We start from the raw sequence: 18,630 nt of genomic DNA, 5'->3' as shown, positions 1-18,630 counted from the left end.
TGGTGCCTCATCCTGCTGTCTGCAGGTTCCAGTTTGAGAAGTGGTAATACACAGAGTTCACACACGGTGAACAGCAGAAACCCTAGAGGGATTGTTCATACACAATAATGGTGACAAATGAAGCAGGAAGTAAAATCGAGGGGACTGTGACTGAAAGGAGTGATGTGATTAAACATACTCATCTGGGAAAAGGCCCTTACTGATGTGATGTTTCGCTTTGCTTTACAGGTACTCTCAGTCACTGAAGCTTATTTCATAGAGGGACAGTAGCCCTCTTGTTTCAAGTCTTCCATCTGAAGGCAGGTTGATTTGGTTCCTTTCTGCCACTGAAGATTGTAACTGGTGAATGTATGTGCCCCACCACCTCTAAGTTAATGGTGTGCCAAGGACAGGTGTGAAGCAGCTCTTTCTCTGGATATTGATGTGTTTGTTATCTTCTTACTGCACCGTGATACCTCGTGCCCACTGGCAGCAGAGGATATGGAGGCTCTTGAAGTTGATGACATTAGCCCTGCCTTGGAAGTGACTGAAGACTTCTTCAATAGTTTTGATACGAAGCTTGAAAAGATTGTGCAGCCCTCTGAGGTGTACGGTGTGCATGAGGTCCCCGAACTGGTTGGGCACGAGGTATTTGACCAGATAACAGAAAGCAGGAACCTGAGGAACGTCGCCTCCTTAGCCAAAAGTAGCCTCATCTGGGATCACTGCAAAAATGGCCTCTTGGAAACCAAAGCTCAGACAGCATTCCCTGCCAAAGACCAGTGCGTGGTGCAGAAGGGAACAGCTGCTGACAGCCTTGCTTGGGCAGGGGAAGGGGAGACCGCAGCTTTTAACATCTTCCATATCTGCCAGCGGAGGAGAGACAGGCCTCGCTCGGTGAATGACATCCTGGTGCAGAATGAGGAAGCCTCCACATTCAAACCAGGACACAACAGGTCACGCTCTGATATCAGCCATGTAAACTGGGGGGTGGTCTTCACGGGGACCTCCCTGCAGCAGGCACCTGCAACCGGTCAGGACAATAGCTGCGCTCTGCTCTCTTACCTGGCATTAACCAAGGGGGAGGACATCCAAGGAAACACAGGTTTGTGCTGGTGCTTTATTGTTTCTGTTGATACAAGGACTTTCCTATTTGTTTCTAATATTTATCTTGAAAGAAGAGCTGGGTGCTTAAAAAAAAACTGGACAACCCCCCAAAGAAGCCAGCTGTGAGGTAGCTCTTAAAAGGATAGCAGTCAGCGCAGCTCTGTTGTCCTTCATGTAGCTCTGTTTGCCTGCTTAAGGATTGGTTTTTAAACCAATCTTGACTTCTGTTCCATGGTTAGCTTAAAAACTAAGCTTGTTTTACTTTTTGCTTCTATTTTGGTTTGATTCAGGAAAAAAAAAAAAAAGAAGTTAGTTGTTTCTGACCTTTTCCTTACCTGATGTTCCCAAACTGGGAAAAAAAACTATGAATGCTAAAGCTAGTGGGAGAATGGCAAATCCAGTCAACGGCAGTTTTCATGGAAGTTGAAGAGTGGCCATTAAATAGAGGGCATACAAAGCTTTACTGTGAGGCCTGAGACCTCTGCTCTGTTTCTTTAAGAAATGCTGGCTGTTCAGTCCATAAACAATTAACAAAAACTCAAGCATGCAATTTGTACTTGTCAATATTAAGGCATCTCTGCCAGCTTTGTATGGGCTACAGGAAGTCTTGTTATCAGATGGAGGCAGGCGTCTCCAGTGAGCCGTATGAAGCGGTGTTTCAGCAACTTCTTCCTTTTCCTTTCCTAAGAGCGGCACTGGAAAAGGTTGTGCTCAGGGCTTTGGAAACACTGACCCAGTGTCTCCATCTCTGTGATTTATTTTGTAGATGCCAGAAGGTGGACTGGGCACTTAGGAAAAGAAAAGCAGCCAGTGCCACAAAGATTTTGTTATAATCTAAATAAAGGCAGGACTTAACAAAGGAATTGAAAAATCAAAGGGTTGTGAAAGCAAGAATGTGTGTGTGTGTGTGTGTATGGTGGAATGACTCCAGTTATGAATAGGTAGCCTGTTTAGGGTTAAAACATGCCTTTTGAATTAGGTTTTCCAGATAAATCAGCTGGTTTAGAGCATGAAAAGCAGGTGCCTAAATGTTTGTGTTTGAAGACCTGTGCATATGGAGGTATGTGTATGAATGTGTATATACCTACACAAACCTGTAAGTTACTGCGTTATATTGTGACATAGTTGCACCTAAAGAAGGGTGCTCTTGACTGACAAAGGCAAGTATACCTGCTGCTACTTTTGCTCAGATATATTGCTTTCTGTAGAGTGGGGTCTCTGTTCTTTGCCCTTCCCATGGAAGGGATGCAGAGCAGAAACACACCCAGAAGCCTTGTGACAGAGCTCTCAAGTTCTTGTCAGCTGTATCCTGGGCATCTCATGGATTTAACTTAACATGTAACACCTTTATATGTCCACAGAAGCGTCATTAAAATCTAGCCATTAAAGATCAATACATGTACCCAATAGTTTTTTAAGCTTAATCTTTATGGCCCAATTTCCCCACACAGCCCTTGGAAAAAGAAGGGGGTTCTGTTACTTATACTGTTTACAATAAGAAATGCCTAAGCCATTCTGTATTTAAAGACCTGTTCATGTACCCCCTTGATGTGAGTCACTTCAAATTGCCACTGGATCCCCAACCTGCAAGAAGCAAGTCACCAGCCCAGCTGGTGCTGAGCAGCAGAGTCCAGTGCCAAGCTGGTCTCCCTTCTGTCAGTCCAGTGCTCAGGCAACTTCACCTCTGCCTGGGGTAAAGCAAATTACATTCCCCTCTCCCTTATACGCAGGTGTAAGACAGTGTGATGCAACTGTTCATAAAAGGAAGCAAAATGAAATAGGGAAACAATGTTGTAGGTTTTTCTTCCCCTTCGGCAAACAAATTTTATTAGGAACTGCAGTGCTGGGATGCCACTGCTAACGAAGTCAGGGACCATACACTGCAGTCTCCCCCATCCTGGGTGACAGTGTTCATGCTTTCAGAAGCTGGGCTGTCTGTGGTCGTGTCTTCCTTCGACCTGGGCTCCCACTTCAGCTGGACCAGTCCACTTTGCTTAGAGACAACAGCAATAAATTAATCCCTTAAGTTTAGTTGTGTCCAGGCAGTGCCCAATCACAGTGTGTACCCAAGGCGTGTGCTTTGGTAGTAGCAGCAGAGTTCAGTTGTACTCTTCCCAGCCCCTCAACAGGCACTTACACCATTTAAATGCAGTTAATGCAGTGAAGTTTTTCTTCATATAAAAAAGTGAGCAGACTGTCTTAGAGTGTGATATGCTCTTTAGCATTATGATTTCATGTTAAACAGTTTGTAGTTGCAAGTTGTAACTGTGAAGACCTCACATCTCTGAAGTAGTTTTGTGAAGGGTAGTGATATCAGCACTCTTAATAAAAACAGAAATTGAAAGATAGAAATAGAAAGGCTTTCTATAGAGTACGGTCAAGTTCTGTGATCTGAGGTGAACTGAACAAGGGGAAAAATGGATTAGTAAGAGTGGCTGAAAAACCTCCCCCAGTACTCACCCCATAATCCATCAGCAGTCAGTACCTCTGAGGTGCTCAGCCACACTTTTGCTATTACCTTTTGTAAAGTTACAAGGCATTTGTCAGTGCTTGCTGCATGGGATGTTTGAGGGCAGGGGTGCTGTCTTTGAGGAAGGAGAACTTCTGTGCTGCAGAAATGCACTGTTTTAGCCTGTTTTCTTAAGCTGTTCTGTTCAGCTGCTGTGCAGGTTTTAAAAGGTGGCTATGATATTTCTTCCCACTCTGTTTACAAAAGAGGCTACTATAAAGTTTGCTGCTACTGTGAGCTGAGCTGAGAAGAGAAAAGGAAAAGCAAGAAAGTAGGCATTTCAAATATGTGTATTGGGACTAGTAATTATTCTCCACAAAAGACCGAAAAATGTATTTTAAGGTTTGCTAAAAGCTGCTGCAGTGGTTGAAGGGGTCACAGTGGCCACAGGCTGTGGAAACATCCCTTTCCAGGGCTTTAATACAGATTTAATGGATGCATATCGGATACTGAGCACAACTTCAGCCACTCCTGCGATTCCTCATTGCAGTAAAGGACTTCCCTTCGGAGCCTGCAGAGGTCTCCCAGTCCTCCAAGGCTGGACGAGCTGGTGCATAGATTAACTCTTCACACTTCTTTTTCGCTTATCTTCATGGTATATTTATTACCATGAGCTTATCTGTTCCTGCTGCTTGCTTTTTTATAATACAAATAAAATGAAACTGGATCTTTTCCATGTGCTGTGAAAGAAAAGGATCTGAAAAGAAGCTGTGCCTTTTGGGCAGTATCTGCTTAGGCCTGCTGGCAGAACAGCTAATGTGTGCTAGAAATGAGCACTGTTTGGGCTGCAGAGCAGTGTCAAGCAGGAAGTGGACCTAGCAAAGACGGAAGTTGTAAGCAAATTCAGGGCAGGCTTTTGTACTTCTGGGCATGTGGCCTTGCAAACAAAGGGAGAATGCTGCTTCTGTAGTATCCAGCAAAAGCTTGCTTAGATCGTTAAAACACAATGTATGAGCAGTTGTCTTTGATAGTCATGTGGATGTTTTCATTCAAACACAGCCACTCCTGAGAGTGTGGGTGCTATAATACTTTTCCTGGATGGCTGTTCTGTTTGCCTGCCAGGCCTGTGTCGGGAACTGTCATTTGTTCTGAGCACCTGCCCAGTGATACGCTGTCCTTGCTGCAGAAGGCTGGCACCTTGTGCTCCTCTCTGACGGCAGCTATGGAGGTACTTCATTAGTCCCATTGATTTTGGCAGTATGTTCTGTCCGGGAGCTAAGCCTGCAAGGTTTTGCAGCACTGTGGCATGGCAAAACAGACATATCACAGAAAGGTGACTGTCTTAAAACTGGCCAACAGGCCCAAATTCTGCTGTGCCTGATTGAGGCCAGGTTTTTGCCATTTTCCTTTGACAGACTGGTTTAACAAAATGTCTTTCCCCCTCCTTTCTTCACATCCCTTTTTTTTTGTCTGTCTGGGACCCTAGACATCATCTGGGACGCTTTCAAGCTATGACCTTATACTCAGAGTTTGTGCAGGGGATGTTTCAAGAAGGGCTTGGACTCATCTTTGCATAGCTCTTGTACATACTACATGCTTTTCTTCTGTGTTTTTGTAGAGGTAAGACATCTAAATCTGTATTCCATGAACAACACACAACTGATTCACAGGCTGGGGACTGGGGGTGATCACTGAGTTCTAAGGAATCATTTTACAGTGCTTTCTTTTCCTCTGATGTCCACACAGGCTTTATGTCAGGGTGTTTTCTTTGTTTGCCAGCTACCCTCACCTTTGGATGCAACAGTGGTGGCTGGTACCTGCTCTGTGCCTGTGACATTGGCTCATGCAGCACTTAGCGGTACATATCAGAGTGGTGGGTCACAGAGCAGCACCCAGTAGAGCCATCAATTGCTGCTACTGTTGTCCTGCTCAGGGAGGAACTGCAGAGACAGCTAGCAGGAAAGGGGAGGTGTGGCAGGTATGGGCGCTGCTGCAGAGCAGGAGGCAGCCGGAGATCCTGAGAGGTATGAAGTTTAGAAGTATGACATGCAGCCTTCACACTTCCCCTCCACGATAGCCAGGTAAAGCCTAGCTTCTGACCCATGTGCCAGGGAGGTTTCTGAAGCCTAATTGCCATTTGTGATTTTGCAAAACACCCCTGCAGCACTGTCTTTTATCTGTGGCGTGTAAGAAGCTACACAGACAGGGCAAACCAAGGCCATCAATTGCCACTGCGATGGCAGAACATTATAGGTTTGTGGCATTGTGCAGAAGATAATGGTGCTGAGAGGCAGATGTGCAGAAACAACTCTTCTGCACCTTCCCCTGTGGAGAGCAGGAAGCCTCAAATCACTTGGAAATAATCCCAGAGGTATCAAGCCAGTTGGAGAACTGATGTCCCCTGTTCCAGCCCCACCCTGTGGCCAGTTTATTTTCAGCATTAAAAAGTAGTCAAGGAAAAGGTAACTGTACTGCAGAGATTTGGTGTCTTTCAAGATTTAAGGAGGCATAAATGTTATTTAAAATAAAATGTGAGTTGGATGCCCTTCACTGTGGAGGTCTTGTAAGTGCCAGTGACTGCACCTAGCAAGGGACAGTCCCTTCTCCCAGGAGATTACAGTTTAAATACACCACATAGTAAGGGTGAGCAGGGACAAAGAGGGGTGAAGTGCTTTGCCTAAAATGAAATGAGAGTATAATTTAGACCACCTGACTTCAATTTATCCGCTGGATGATGCTAACCCCCCCTGGCTAATTCAGGGAGTGCAGCACTTGTTCCCTGAAGGCTCACTCCTCATTGCTCTTTGGGCACCCTTTGAGCTGGAAGAGCCATGAGGGGCGGGCAGAGAGCAGCAGCAGCAGTGGAGGGGGCTAGACTGGGCAGCTGCCTCCTCCAGTGAAGGGAAACATGACCTACTCCACTCCCTTGCCTGAGAGGCTGTGGGAGGGTACAGAGTGGTGGAGATGGGAGGCGATGGGAGGGCCTCATGTATAAATACAGTGGATAAATTCACAGTGCAGGAGCATTATAGTAAACAGCAGTGATGAGTTTGGTTGCAAAGACGTTCTGGTTGGGAGGGTTATTCTTTATGGAGATTTTTGCTTCAGAGTTATAACACTCCTTGAAGCTAATGAAGAGTTTTCTATTCCTGGGGCAGTGCTGATTGCTTCCAGTGATGTTGTGATGACTTTCATAACTGAATTTTCAGGTTAGTTGCAATCATTCCCTTGGTGGTGTCAGCCAACTCTCATACCCTTTCTTCCAACATTTTAAAGCTGAATTAAGTGAATTTATAAAAACATCAGCAAAGCCATCTTCATTTGATGCTCTCTCTTTTGCAAGTACTGCTGTTTTATGCATCTCCTAACTGGTAGTGGTAGTAGGTAACTATCTCTTTTCACTCATAATACTTCTGGCTCTGTTGGAGCTGAGTCCTGTTCTGGGTTGGTCCTGTATCTTGACTGAATCCAGTCTCCTTCTCCACAGCCCCATTGGCACAGGCACTGTGTTGATATGCACACTATACAAGCGTTCCACTTGCTGCAGAGGAGCGAAAAGGATTGTATGGAGTGGCTGGGCAGCCAGGATCCGGTAGGCATCAGCAGAGTTTCTCATACAATGCCACACCTGAGGGGAAAGACATAAAGAGTAGTTTGTTGAGGTTCTTTAGCCATCTGTTTCAGCAGTTCATTCAGTGAGCTAAGCAGCTAAGGCAGCCTCACTAGCAATGCATAAATCTAAAATTAAGAGCTTGCAAGTTCAACATTTTCAAAGAAGTTTTTGCTTTCCCTAAGCCTAAGGAAGGTGATTGAATGCCCTTCTGGTGGGGAGAGATGCTGTTTCTTTATGTAAGTTAATGCAAACTGCTACCTAGTTACAAGTCTCATTGCTGTACTGGTCCCTTGAAAAGACATGGCATTGGTAGAAGCCAGATCTGGCTAAAATCTGCTGGAAATCTGGCTAAATTTGAAGGCCATTATTTCAGCACCAGGTGGAATCAGATATACTTGCCTGAAAGAGATATACCTGCAGAACCAGATGGGAAAATAAGTGGGAAGAAAAGACTATTTTCTTACAGTCATTTACAGGATGTTGTAGATCTGAGTCACTCTTACTGAGCATTAGAGAATCCAGAGGATTGCCATCTCAAGAGGCAAACCCTCAGAAACTAGGCATCTCTGCTTCTGCTCTTTTCCAAGTTGCTTGGTATTACTGTCATCAGAAATGTTTCAGTGTGGGAAAATAGGGCAAGTTTTCCTGCGATACCAACAGGAGTGAAAGTACAGTCAGTTTTTCAGGAGCATGTATCTTCTGGACGTGCTGAGACAACATTTGGACTTTCTCCTGGGGTGCTGGTTGCACCAGCAGCACCCAGGTGTGGAGAGGGGTTGGTGTGTTCTCTGTGCAGAGTTCCTAGCTGGGACAAGTGGACAGTTCTCAAAGGAGAGGAGAAACACTGAAGAAGATACTGCCCTGTCCCTGACTGCCGAGTCTTTCTTTGTTTCCCTCTGCCTTCTTCCCCATTCCCTTGAAATTGTAACTCCAAATGGCTCAGGCATGGGCCATTTGCTGTGATTATTTCCCTTTTTTTACTCTTCCTCAATTTACTCCCCTGTCTCTGTAGGAAGGAGAAGAGATGCAGTTTCTGTTTGGAAGGTGGATGGGAGAGATGGTAGCATTTGCTCTCTGAGTGGAAAGGTATTATCTGGCACACTGCGTGCTGAGGAGATAAAGGAGCAGAGGGTTGTAAAGTGTGTGTGTATGTGTAGCATATGGATTCAACCTGCCTCTGCCAGCATCTATTGCTCTGACCTAAACAATACGAGGCATTTGAATTATAATCAAGTTGGCTACTGGTTCTGTCCCAGTTAGAGCGAGGGCCAGGAAGCTGTTTCATGGGAGCTTGAAGGGAAGGAGTGGGGCGAAGGAGGGAGAGGGGGCTGTCTCTGTGAAAGGCAGGGAGAGATAACCTTTCTCTAACTCAACAAAAGACAAGCAAACCTGTGTGCAGATGAAGGAGGGGTGGCCGGGGGAAGGTTATGAGTTGTCTTATTATGGAGAAGCTTGAACTGTCATCTGTACTTGATGGAAGCGAGAGAGATTGCAGTTGGAGCTGCAGAAGCACTGCCTCCCTGATTGGATTAATAGAAAAGGAAGATGACTCTAGAATGGCTGCCCATTATCTGCACTACAAAGGGATTAGTGTGGGTTTCAGAGAAATTAATGGCTTTTGAGTTAGCGCAGAAATACTAATGAATGTCAGGGCCAGAGATGTACGATGAACAAAATTAGTTCTCTTTTAGTGTGTGTGCGTGCATGTGTATCTATCCATTTGGGCTGTGAAAGTGTGCTTTTTCTCTACCATTTTGAGTTTTAGATGAGGCTTTCAGTTTTCATATCTGTCTGAAATACTCTTGAGTAGCTTATTTGTCTGCAAGATACAGTTAAATTGATTTCTTTTCTACCCTTTCAGACCTAGTGCCAAAGTAGCAAATTTTTAATTGCTGTTACAATTTCAGTCATCTATGCAGTAAATTTTTGTGGGTAAAGTATGGAGTGCTTTAAGCACAGTGTTAAATGTGGGCTCCATTCTGAGTATGTGGGTGATGTGGGGAAGCTGAGGCTGAGCTGGCAAAGTGAAATCTGAGTGCATCCTTTTTGTTAGCATGGATGGGAACTAGCGTCCTTCTCCCGTTTTTTAACCCCTGTAAGGTTTGCATACTCACATGAAGTGCATCAAGCAATTCTCATGTGTGTTCATTAAGTTTAACTGAAGCTTTGTCTACTTAATCCTTATAAATCCTTAAAGTTGGTCTTCATTGGAGAGCTAGCTGGAACTTTTTACACTGATGCCATCCTGAATCCTTCTCCTGCTCATACATGAAACTCTTGTAACCAACTACAGCAATGCTTTCAGCCAAGGACAGGAGCATCTCCTTAGTCTGTAGGTTACAGCCCAAGTTCTGCTTTCTCACCAGGTGGTATCAGAAGCCCCTACCTCTGATACCAACTGTCCCCCCCATATTGAGGGACAGATACTCATAGTCCCTGGATCTCCTTGTGCCCCTGGGAGGACAGACAGACTCATCCATTAGCCAGAAGTGGTGATAGCAGCTTGGCCAGCAATCCTGGCTGTATTAGCTGGGAAACCCAGTACAGATGGGGTTTTGCAGTAACTTCTATGCAGGCTCATCTTTGTCTTTTTGTTTTCAAGCTTTGTCAAGCCCAGATGCTTCTGTTCTCTTAGCTCTGCAATGAAGACATCCTAGGTATACTTGGAGGTGATCATGTCTAAAACTTGTTAAGAGCATGGCCTGTTAACATGCATGGTAACTAGTTAAGCTGAGATGCTGAAAATATTTTTGTGCCTCCAGCTGTCTACCCTATCCCTCTTTCAAAGGTTTCTGCCCTCAGGCTGACAACCATGAGTGAAACAGCTCCTGTATTTGCTGCAGTTTGTGACGCTGCTGTGTGTTAAGGTCAATTGATGCTGATTTCGTTTTGACCTAATTGTGCCTGGCAGTGGATGAGGAGCTGTTCCCAGGTGGCTACCTTGTTCCTGCGTCAGGAAGAGCAGTCTCCAAGGGAGACGGGAGCTGGAGGCAGAAACCTCTTCACTTGTACCTATTAATTCTGGCACTGTTTGTTTGTAAGTCAAGACCCATCACAGGTACCCTCACTGGAAAGTTGAAATCAAATGGGAGTAAGAATTGTTCTTCAAGGCTGGGTGGTTTTGGGGTGCCAAGTGTTAAAGTCAGTGTCAAACAGTTGAATGCCACTGAATTTATATGGGGATTAACAGAAACTGCATAGAGCTGCATACCCTGCACAAGGTGAAAATACAATGTCTGCATGTATTAATGGTGGCTGAAGTGGTGCAAAACAGATGGGAACAAATTTTGTATGGAAATCTTTTTTAAAACTCAGAAAAGCATTAAAAAGATGTAATTTCTTCTAAATTCGGATCACTTTGGTGGCCAGAGTGACTCGTGTATGGCTGGTTTCCTGGGAACAAAGAAAATTCCCCTCAATTTTGTCTTGAGCCAAGGTTTGTGAAAGGGTCTGCTCTGAAGCACCTACAGTGCTGAGGTGCTTCGATGTACGTGCTTGAGGCCGACAGCCTCTGGCTTTTCTTTTTTGGTCATGTCTGCTGGTCCTGAGCCCGATTCTCATAAATCAGCAAAGCTCCTGCTATTAAATGGAGCTGTGCAAAATGTTCTGGTCCGGGGTTGTGCTGTGGTAAGAAACTGCTGCTGTTGGGCACAGTTCTCCATTCCCTGTGTCCTGGCTAAGTCCAGGCGCAGTGCCAGGGTGCAGTTCCAGCCAGTTCCAGAGGCCCAGAGGCAGGGATTCCCTGCAGCCCCTAGGGAGAATATGGCGGAGCAGGTATCTCCCTGCAGCCCCATCCAGGACTCCATGCTGGAGAAGGTGGAAACTTCCTGAATGAACTATGGCCATGGAGTGCTCATACAGGAGTAGCTTATCCTGAAGGACGGCAGCCCCTGGAGAGGACCTGCACTGGAGTAGGGGAAAAGGGTGAGGAGGAAGGAGCAGCAAGAGGAACTGACCACAGCCCCCCCATCCCCTTCGCCCTGTGCTGCTTGGGACAGAGGGGAGGTAGAGGGATTGTCTGTGTAAGCATGAAGTTGAGCCTGGGAAAGAGGGGGGAAGATAGCGTTTTAATTTGTATGTGTTTCTCACTGTTGAAATCTGTTTAATTGGCAATAAATTACTTGATAATATTGAACTCTTCTGAACTAGGTTCTGGGACAATTGGAGAGTTCTTCTGTTGCTATTCTCCTGGATAATTTCAGGAAAATTGCTTTGTTTCTCTCTCTCTTTCTGTGTCCCCCTTTTGTAAAGTATTTTGGTACCTCTGTATAAAATAGTGCTGTATTCTCATTTGCTCAAATTTAGAGTCAGTGCTTGTGTTGGATGATTATAACCTTTTGGGTGAACACTGTTCTGTGATCCTATCCTCCAGATACATCATGTATGGGTAGGAGAGATGTATAAGCCAGAATGACATAGCAGTTTGAAATGACTAATTAAAAAGACTTAATGGTAACATTCTCATTTTGTTTCCTCCAGAACACAAGCCCACGTTCCCAAATATTCTGAAGAAGGGATACTTAGAAATTAGAAGAGACAATGGCAGCTACTGGCAAACCTGTTACGCTGAGCTCTCCCCATACAAACTGTACCTGTATTGCTTGGACAGCAGTGGCAACCAGACTCTTCCCACCGTGTATCCACTCATGCATTTTCAAAGGGTCACTGTTAGTGGTTGCATTGAAACCAAAGTGGTGGATGCTGTCCTGTCAGACAACTCACAGCTACAGCTGAAGGCGGAGTCCTCATGGGAGGCTTTGGACTGGGGACAGAAACTCTGGGAACTGGTGCGTGCTTCTGTGCCTGTTTTCACAAGACCACAGGAGAAACTGGAGAATGTGCCAAAGCCTGAAAATAACAGTGACCTTTCAAAAACCAATGGACTGTTAGAGAAGCCTATGGAGCTCTTCCTATCCATGAATTTGACTGAAAACACTAAAGAGTACCAAAATATTCTCAAATCAGGGACTCTTTATAGGTTAACTGTCCAGAATAACTGGAAGGCATTTACTTTTGTCTTGAACAGGTCTTATCTCATGGCATTCCAACCGGGTAGGCTGGATGAAGATCCTCTGCTGAGCTACAATGTCGATGTGTGCCTGTCAGTCCAGACAGATACTCAGGATGGCTGTGACTCCTGCTTTCAGGTCATTTTTCCCCAGGATGTCCTCCGCCTGCGTGCAGAGACCCGTCAGAGGGCCCAGGAGTGGATGGAGGCACTGAGGGCAGCAGCCAATGCAACTAGAAGCTTAACTCAGAACCCACAGGTCACGCTTCGGAACAAACCTGGAGATCGCCCCTTTGGAAACGACCTTAGGAAGAGCAAGCGCCAGTCTGTGACCACCAGCTTCCTGAGCATCCTGACCACACTGTCTCTAGAGAGAGGGCTCACAGTTCAGAGCTTCAAGTGTGCAGGTAAGCAACCAGGCTGCAGCACCTGCACCCACTTCCCTTCTGCACAAAAACAAAATCACTTGGAAGAGCATGTTTGTGGTTTAGCAGCACACAGCCGTTCCCTGTATCTCACTATGGCCATAAACACTTTGGTGTGTCAGCCTTTCTTTGCACATACAGCACTACATGGGCCTTACAGGGTGGCTCAGCGGTTTTCTTGTTTCAGAAAGAAAAGTGGAAAGGTGGTCCAGAATCAAAGGGATTTGAGTTCTGGACATCATGCAATTTTCCAACTTAGAGTACTTTTGCTTCCCTTTATTAGTGTGCCTCCAAGTAATTTTTGGAACTCAGTTTTAGATCTGGGCCTTCTGAGGAGACTTCTCAAAACATTTATGCTTCCCTCAAACACTGGCATTTGGCAACTTGTGTTACAGCATTGAGGTTCAGCCATAAGCTCATCTGCTTGGTTCTTCCCTTGAGGTAGGGATGAAAACATGATCTTAAGGCTCTGCATCTAATTGAAAATTTCAGTTCATTTGACTGCTGACTCTAGTCCTAGGCTAGATCAAGGTTTTATTTAGTTTGGGAATGAAGTGAAAATAGAGGACCCATGTAGATATAGCTCTTTGTCCTTTCACTTTAGCAATGGCAACATTGTGGAGCAAATTTGAACACTTTGTACGTAAGCTATACTCTCTAGCTGACTTTAGTTACACTCACTCGGAAGTTGCCAGCTTTATCAGAAACAGCTTTTCTGGAGGGTTTTCCTCTTTTGTTATGGGAGCTGTGAGGGTCCTGCCTCCTCCCCACTGTGCTCTGAGATGGGGATCTGATGTGGAGGTCTCCTGTCGCTCTGGAACCACACGTGGCTCTGCAGTGGGGGTCTGTGAGGTTCTAGGACCTGCTGGCAGGCCTGAATCCCTTCCACGGAAGACCTGAGCCCCAGAAATGCTGGGTTGCCTTTGGAACTTGCTGTGGGTGCAGCTGGATTTGTCCTTCTATAGTAGTCACCCACAGGCAGTGTTCCTGCTCATGTCTCCACAGTGCATGACACCCACCTGGTAGCCGGAGCATCATGAAGATTGTCCTCACTGCAGTTAGTGATTTAGTCACAACACCTGGGCCTCTGCCTGAACTCAGTTCTGTTCTTGGCCACATCCTCTTTGTATGACTTCACATCAGTTTTTTCTGGGAGTAATTATGTGCCAAACTACTGCTGAAACTGAAGGTGCCGGAGTCCTATGATAACCCTTATTACCTGAACACTGTTGGACAGTGGTCATGTCTTACCTTTAAGGGTAGTTGTGAGAGTGAAAACTTCAGGGAGACTGTGTAGGGGAATGGGTCAAATAAATATCCCCAAGATGGATCTAGCCCAGTGTGTTACCCAGTAGAGAGCCTTGTGAAACTCAAGAGCACAGCAGAATTCACAGCCTCCTTTTAAGAGAATGTCCCAGACAACATTAAAACTTTAATCCTGTCCCTAATTTCTTTTATTTCAAAGCTCAGTAGAGGAAAAATTCATAATATTGTTTCATCGTTTTACTGAGCTCCAGGAGAGTTTCAAGCGAGCATTACCAGTGACCTCCTCAAAAATAGGACCAGGCCCTGGGATGGGAACAAAATGCATGTGTCCAATGTGAAAGAGGTTTTAGTCTTGTGTTAATTATGTAGCATGGGAGCAGACTTTTCCGTGGGAAAGGATGGATTTCCTCTCCCAAACATGGGATGATTGATCTGCACACACTCATGTGTTCCTCACAGAAATAAGCTGCTCTGGCTGGGTTGCATGAAGTCTTTTCCTCCATATGTGAGGCATTCCCAGTGCTCCTGTGGCCTCCTTTTAGGCTGCAAAACTGAACAAACACTTGTGCAAAGAAATGTGAGTGGTGGGGAGGCTGTGAGGAGCCGGCCACTGGGATTCCGTGCACCTGAGGGTGGGGATGCGCAGCACTTCCTGTGGGAACAGACCCTTTGCCGACTGCCAGAGTCCCTTTGAGCTGGTCTTTGAGAGTCGGCTCGAACTTGTAGCTGTTACCACGGCACAAAGAAATGAATAATTGTAATTATAACTGGGAGAAACTGGGGAAACTTGTCTGGCTCAGAAAAGTTTGTGTGAGGAGCCTTTGGAGGCACACCAGCAAGCTGAGACTCTCTCCTTATACCTTGCTCCCTGCAGGTAGTTTGCGCTGCTCCCCTTGGCATGGGCTGCTGTTTAACCTAAGGGGCCTGCTGTTGGTAATTACATCTTGCAGGCATTGAGAGCGGTTTTCCCTAGGGCTGCTGGGAGGGGTAAGCTTGGAAAAGGATGAGGAGGGGGGAGGAAGAAAAGTTTTGCTGTGAATTCTTCAGCCATTTAGTGCAAATTCCTGTAATTACCGTCTTTGTGTCCTGTCCCAATGGCACATAATACAGCAGAAGCCTTTCCTAATTGAGACCTTACAGGAGGTACAAATCCCTCCTTTGTTCGGCCTGACAAATTAGTGCCAGAAAGTGGCAAGGTCCGAGTGGGAATCAAAGGCAAGCAACACAAAGATGGAACTTAAGGCTACAGTAATAACCCTCTCTAGTCCTGCAGGGGTGGGAGGGAAGGAAAAGTAATGACCAATGAAAAATGAAGGGGTTTTTTGTTATAAATTCCCTTGACATGACAGCACCTCAGGGCTGCTTTATTTATTTAGGAAAAGTGATTAAATAGTAATACAACAGGGCAGACCATTGTCTGTTGAGCTACCCCCCTTCCTACAGACCCCTGCTGCCTTGGCTAATTGATTGACAATGAACCTCTGATAAAGAAGGTTGTTGGAAGGACCTGATGGGGACAGTTTTTGTGGGGTTTTTAATTTTATTTTCTCTTTGCAGTCTTTGTGGGGTTCCCCTTCCTGATTTCTTTCCTGTTTGAAATGCCTTCTGCATCCCCCTTTCCTTTTCTCCCTCAGTAAAAGCTTTTCAAGGGACTGCTCCCAGACTAACAGCTGACACTCACAAGCAGGTAGGAAAGAATGCGAGTGTCTGTGCCTCGCTATTGACAGGTTTATCTTGGAGTCTGACTAGCACTTTTCAACTCGTGATATAAGCCAGGGCGGTGGTGTCAGATGTAGTCATGGGGCAGGGGGGACAAACTGTTGATACATTGGAGTCAGAAGGGCAGCTTGAAAAAGGTTTTCCTTTGCTTGATCAACAGATACAAAAGCTTTTCCCCACATTTCTGTCTCACTGGAGGGCAGGAGATTATTTCTCGCGATGTCCAAAAACTAATGAATAGGCCACTGACTAACAGTGGAGAGGCATGTTTTTATAAACACTTTTACGTTTGCTGCCATTATTTATATATTTTTGTTTGGAATAGCAATACATTTTGGAACATGAGGTTAACTAGAAACTGCTGGCACTGGAATGGCAGCTTCCTCTGTCCTTTGCATGTTCATATAACTGCAGGCTCAATCTCGCCCTGTTGCCAGGGTACTGTAGTGTTCCCATGGGAAGTGTTTGGGACTTTGAGCAAGAGTGGCATTTGTGAGTGTAGATCAGGAGAGACTTTGGAGGGATCTACCCCTTGTCTTCAAATGGATATGAAGTGAAAGTTGGTTGCAAGTCCAAGCTCATAAATACCAGGTTTTATGATTTGTTCCTTATTATGTAGGAAATGAGACATGCATCGTGTTAGGATGATCTGTTGGAGGATCGGTGGTGTTATTTTTTAAGGGTGTATTTCACCTGAATTCAAGAGAAACCCCCAAACTGTTTATGTTACAAATTTGGGGTGAGATGGCTTCCATGAAAACGTGTTTGGCAAGTGCAGCATCTTGCAAACAGCAGTAGCAGATTGTGCATACTCCAGTGGCTGTCCTGTCTCCCTCTTGGGCCGTCTCTTGGTTCCTGGGGAATGACAGGATGTCACTCTCTCCTGGAGGAATGCTTCTGGAGGTCTGTAAGGAGCAAATGTCCTCAGGTGTCCTTCACTATTGCTATTCCCTTGGCATGTGCTTCACATTTCCATAGACGAGGAAGACAGCTGGCCTCTGCTCTTGCCTCGTATTTTTGCATAGCTCCTGTTCTTTTGATGTCTCTCTTCCTTTTCATCTTTTATTTTTCTCTCCCTGTCATTTATTGAAACAATTTTTTTCAGAGAGGTCAGTTGTGTCTGCCAGCAACTCTTGTTGCTTAGACAGCAAGTCCTAATGGATGGGGCAGTTCCTGCCTTCTGCAAAATGTGCTCTGCACCCTTTTATTTGTGTGTGTGGCTTTCCTTGCTCCTCTTCTGGGGTGCCTTCTGTCTTTTCTTCCCTGCTTTCTCCATGTCTCCTCACTTGCCAAAAGGATAAATACAGCTATTAGGGCTTCAGTGACTTGGCTGGCTGAGCTGAACACTAGGTGCAGAGAAGCCAGGGTTAGTAAATGGGCTATTTCCTGAGCTTGCAGCCCTGTCAAATTGAGCAGCAGGTGGAAAGCTTTTGGCTTTCAAGGAGTCATTCTGCCTCTAGCGCTGTGATCATGCGTGTAGATTGGGGACAGTCCAGTGCAACATGCTCAGCTCATGAAGCCTCTGCTCTAGCTTGCCCCACTGGTCTGAAACTAGCCTCTACTGTGGTAAAAGTGAGGTTCCTTTTATTTTTCTCCCCTCAGTGAAAAGGAAGTATTTTCCTAATTGATTAAAAAAACAAATCCCCAAAACCAGGTGTGATGTTGACTTTGTTCAACTTCTCAAAAAGCCATATAGTTGAAATTTCTTAAGTCCAGATAATTGAAAAGTATGGGTGCTCCTTCTTTTGATTTAGCAAATTTTGTGAGCTGTCATCCTGCCCAGCACCTAAATAGGTAGCATCACACTGAAATAAAAACGCCAGGGGACAAATATTAGCAAACATAACACAATAATAAAATACCAGAATGCCCTTTGGAAGGTTGTCAGCACACTTGTCACATTTTTAGTCCCAAGTGACAGTGGTTCTTACCTGTCCAGGGCTTTTAGGATTCTGCTTTCTAAGTGCTGTATGTATTTTGTGCTTAGTTTCATTTCAGTTGATCTCTTTGTTCCAAGACTTCAGCAGCTTTTTGCTTTCCCTGTATTTCGGTCTCTGAAACCCCCTGAGAATGTGTTCTGCACAGTAAAGCTTTTATTGTTTAAGTATCTTCACTTTAGACCACAGTCTTCCAGTCTTGCATGTGACTTTCAGGCCCTGTTTCCATTGATTGAAAAGTGAAACTTTCTAAACTCTTATTCTTTGCTAGCCTGAACCAGCTGAGCAGAAAAAACATCATCTGTGTCTAAATTAGTATTTGGAAAATCTACTGTGTCTAAACAGGATCAGTGATTTTTTGGGAGAAGCAGGAGGAAGGTTTCCAGACAAGGGTAACTTGAATTTGCGTAGCAAGGAGTACTTAATTTGCAGTGGACCTGAATATTTCCAAACACAAGATTGCTGGTCCATGGTGCTTTGCCATGTGCCAGCTCTTGTTTGGGGAAAGATCAGACAATACTGCATAGAATCTCTTTTACTTGCTTGAGCTGATCAAACCTGTTAGCAGAGATCAGTTACAATCACAGAAGACCTTAATCTTCAGGGATAAAGTGAGTGAGCTCTTCAGTCCAGGTTTAAGATGGCTTGACTAGGGGAAATGGCACTGAAAACTATTAGCTTTTTCTAAGCTGGTAGAAGTTAGGTCTTCCAAAGTTAGGTGCCAGCCAAATCTTGGGATTTGGCTGGCACCTTTGCAGAGTGAGATTCGCGCCTTCGTAGGATTTGGGTTGGAGTTGACCTGTTGCTCTGATCACACAAAAGGCTGCTCTGCTCTATGCTCTGTTCTTTTGCCTACCTTTGCAGTATAAAAACCCAAGCATGAGTATAATCAGCTGTAGGAATGGGAATACCATTATTAATCATGCTCGGATTCTCTACTAACTCCCAGGTGGCAGACTTCAAGAGCTGGCCCAGAGAGTTGTGGTCAGTTCTCATCCCTGACTAAAGAGCTGGTGAATTACTGATTCCTGCCAGTAAGTCATTCCATGGGAGCTCCCATTCCTATCTGTCAGGCAGTGCTTCCCAGTCTCAGCAAACCACCAGATATTGCAGAAAACAATCCCTCA

The 18,630-nt window shown here is 45.2% G+C and overlaps 1 protein-coding gene across 1 annotated transcript in view; it reads left to right on the top strand.

Annotated features, from left to right (window-relative positions):
* The first annotated feature begins 480 nt into the window (after positions 1 to 480).
* Positions 481 to 18,630, top strand: part of PLEKHM3 (pleckstrin homology domain containing, family M, member 3) — a 70,532-nt gene continuing 52,382 nt past the window's right edge. The window contains exons 1-2 of the mRNA XM_010014856.1: positions 481 to 1,084; positions 11,628 to 12,563. Of these exons, the coding sequence (XP_010013158.1) occupies positions 481 to 1,084; positions 11,628 to 12,563 (1,540 nt within the window). The remainder of the gene's footprint in view (positions 1,085 to 11,627; positions 12,564 to 18,630) is intronic.

The sequence above is a fragment of the Nestor notabilis genome, unplaced genomic scaffold (assembly GCF_000696875.1).
Source record: "Nestor notabilis isolate BGI_N333 unplaced genomic scaffold, ASM69687v1 scaffold21055, whole genome shotgun sequence".
Taxonomy (NCBI): domain Eukaryota; kingdom Metazoa; phylum Chordata; class Aves; order Psittaciformes; family Psittacidae; genus Nestor; species Nestor notabilis.
Note: the sequence above shows the minus strand (reverse complement) of the source record. Positions and strands in the feature narration are given on the sequence as shown.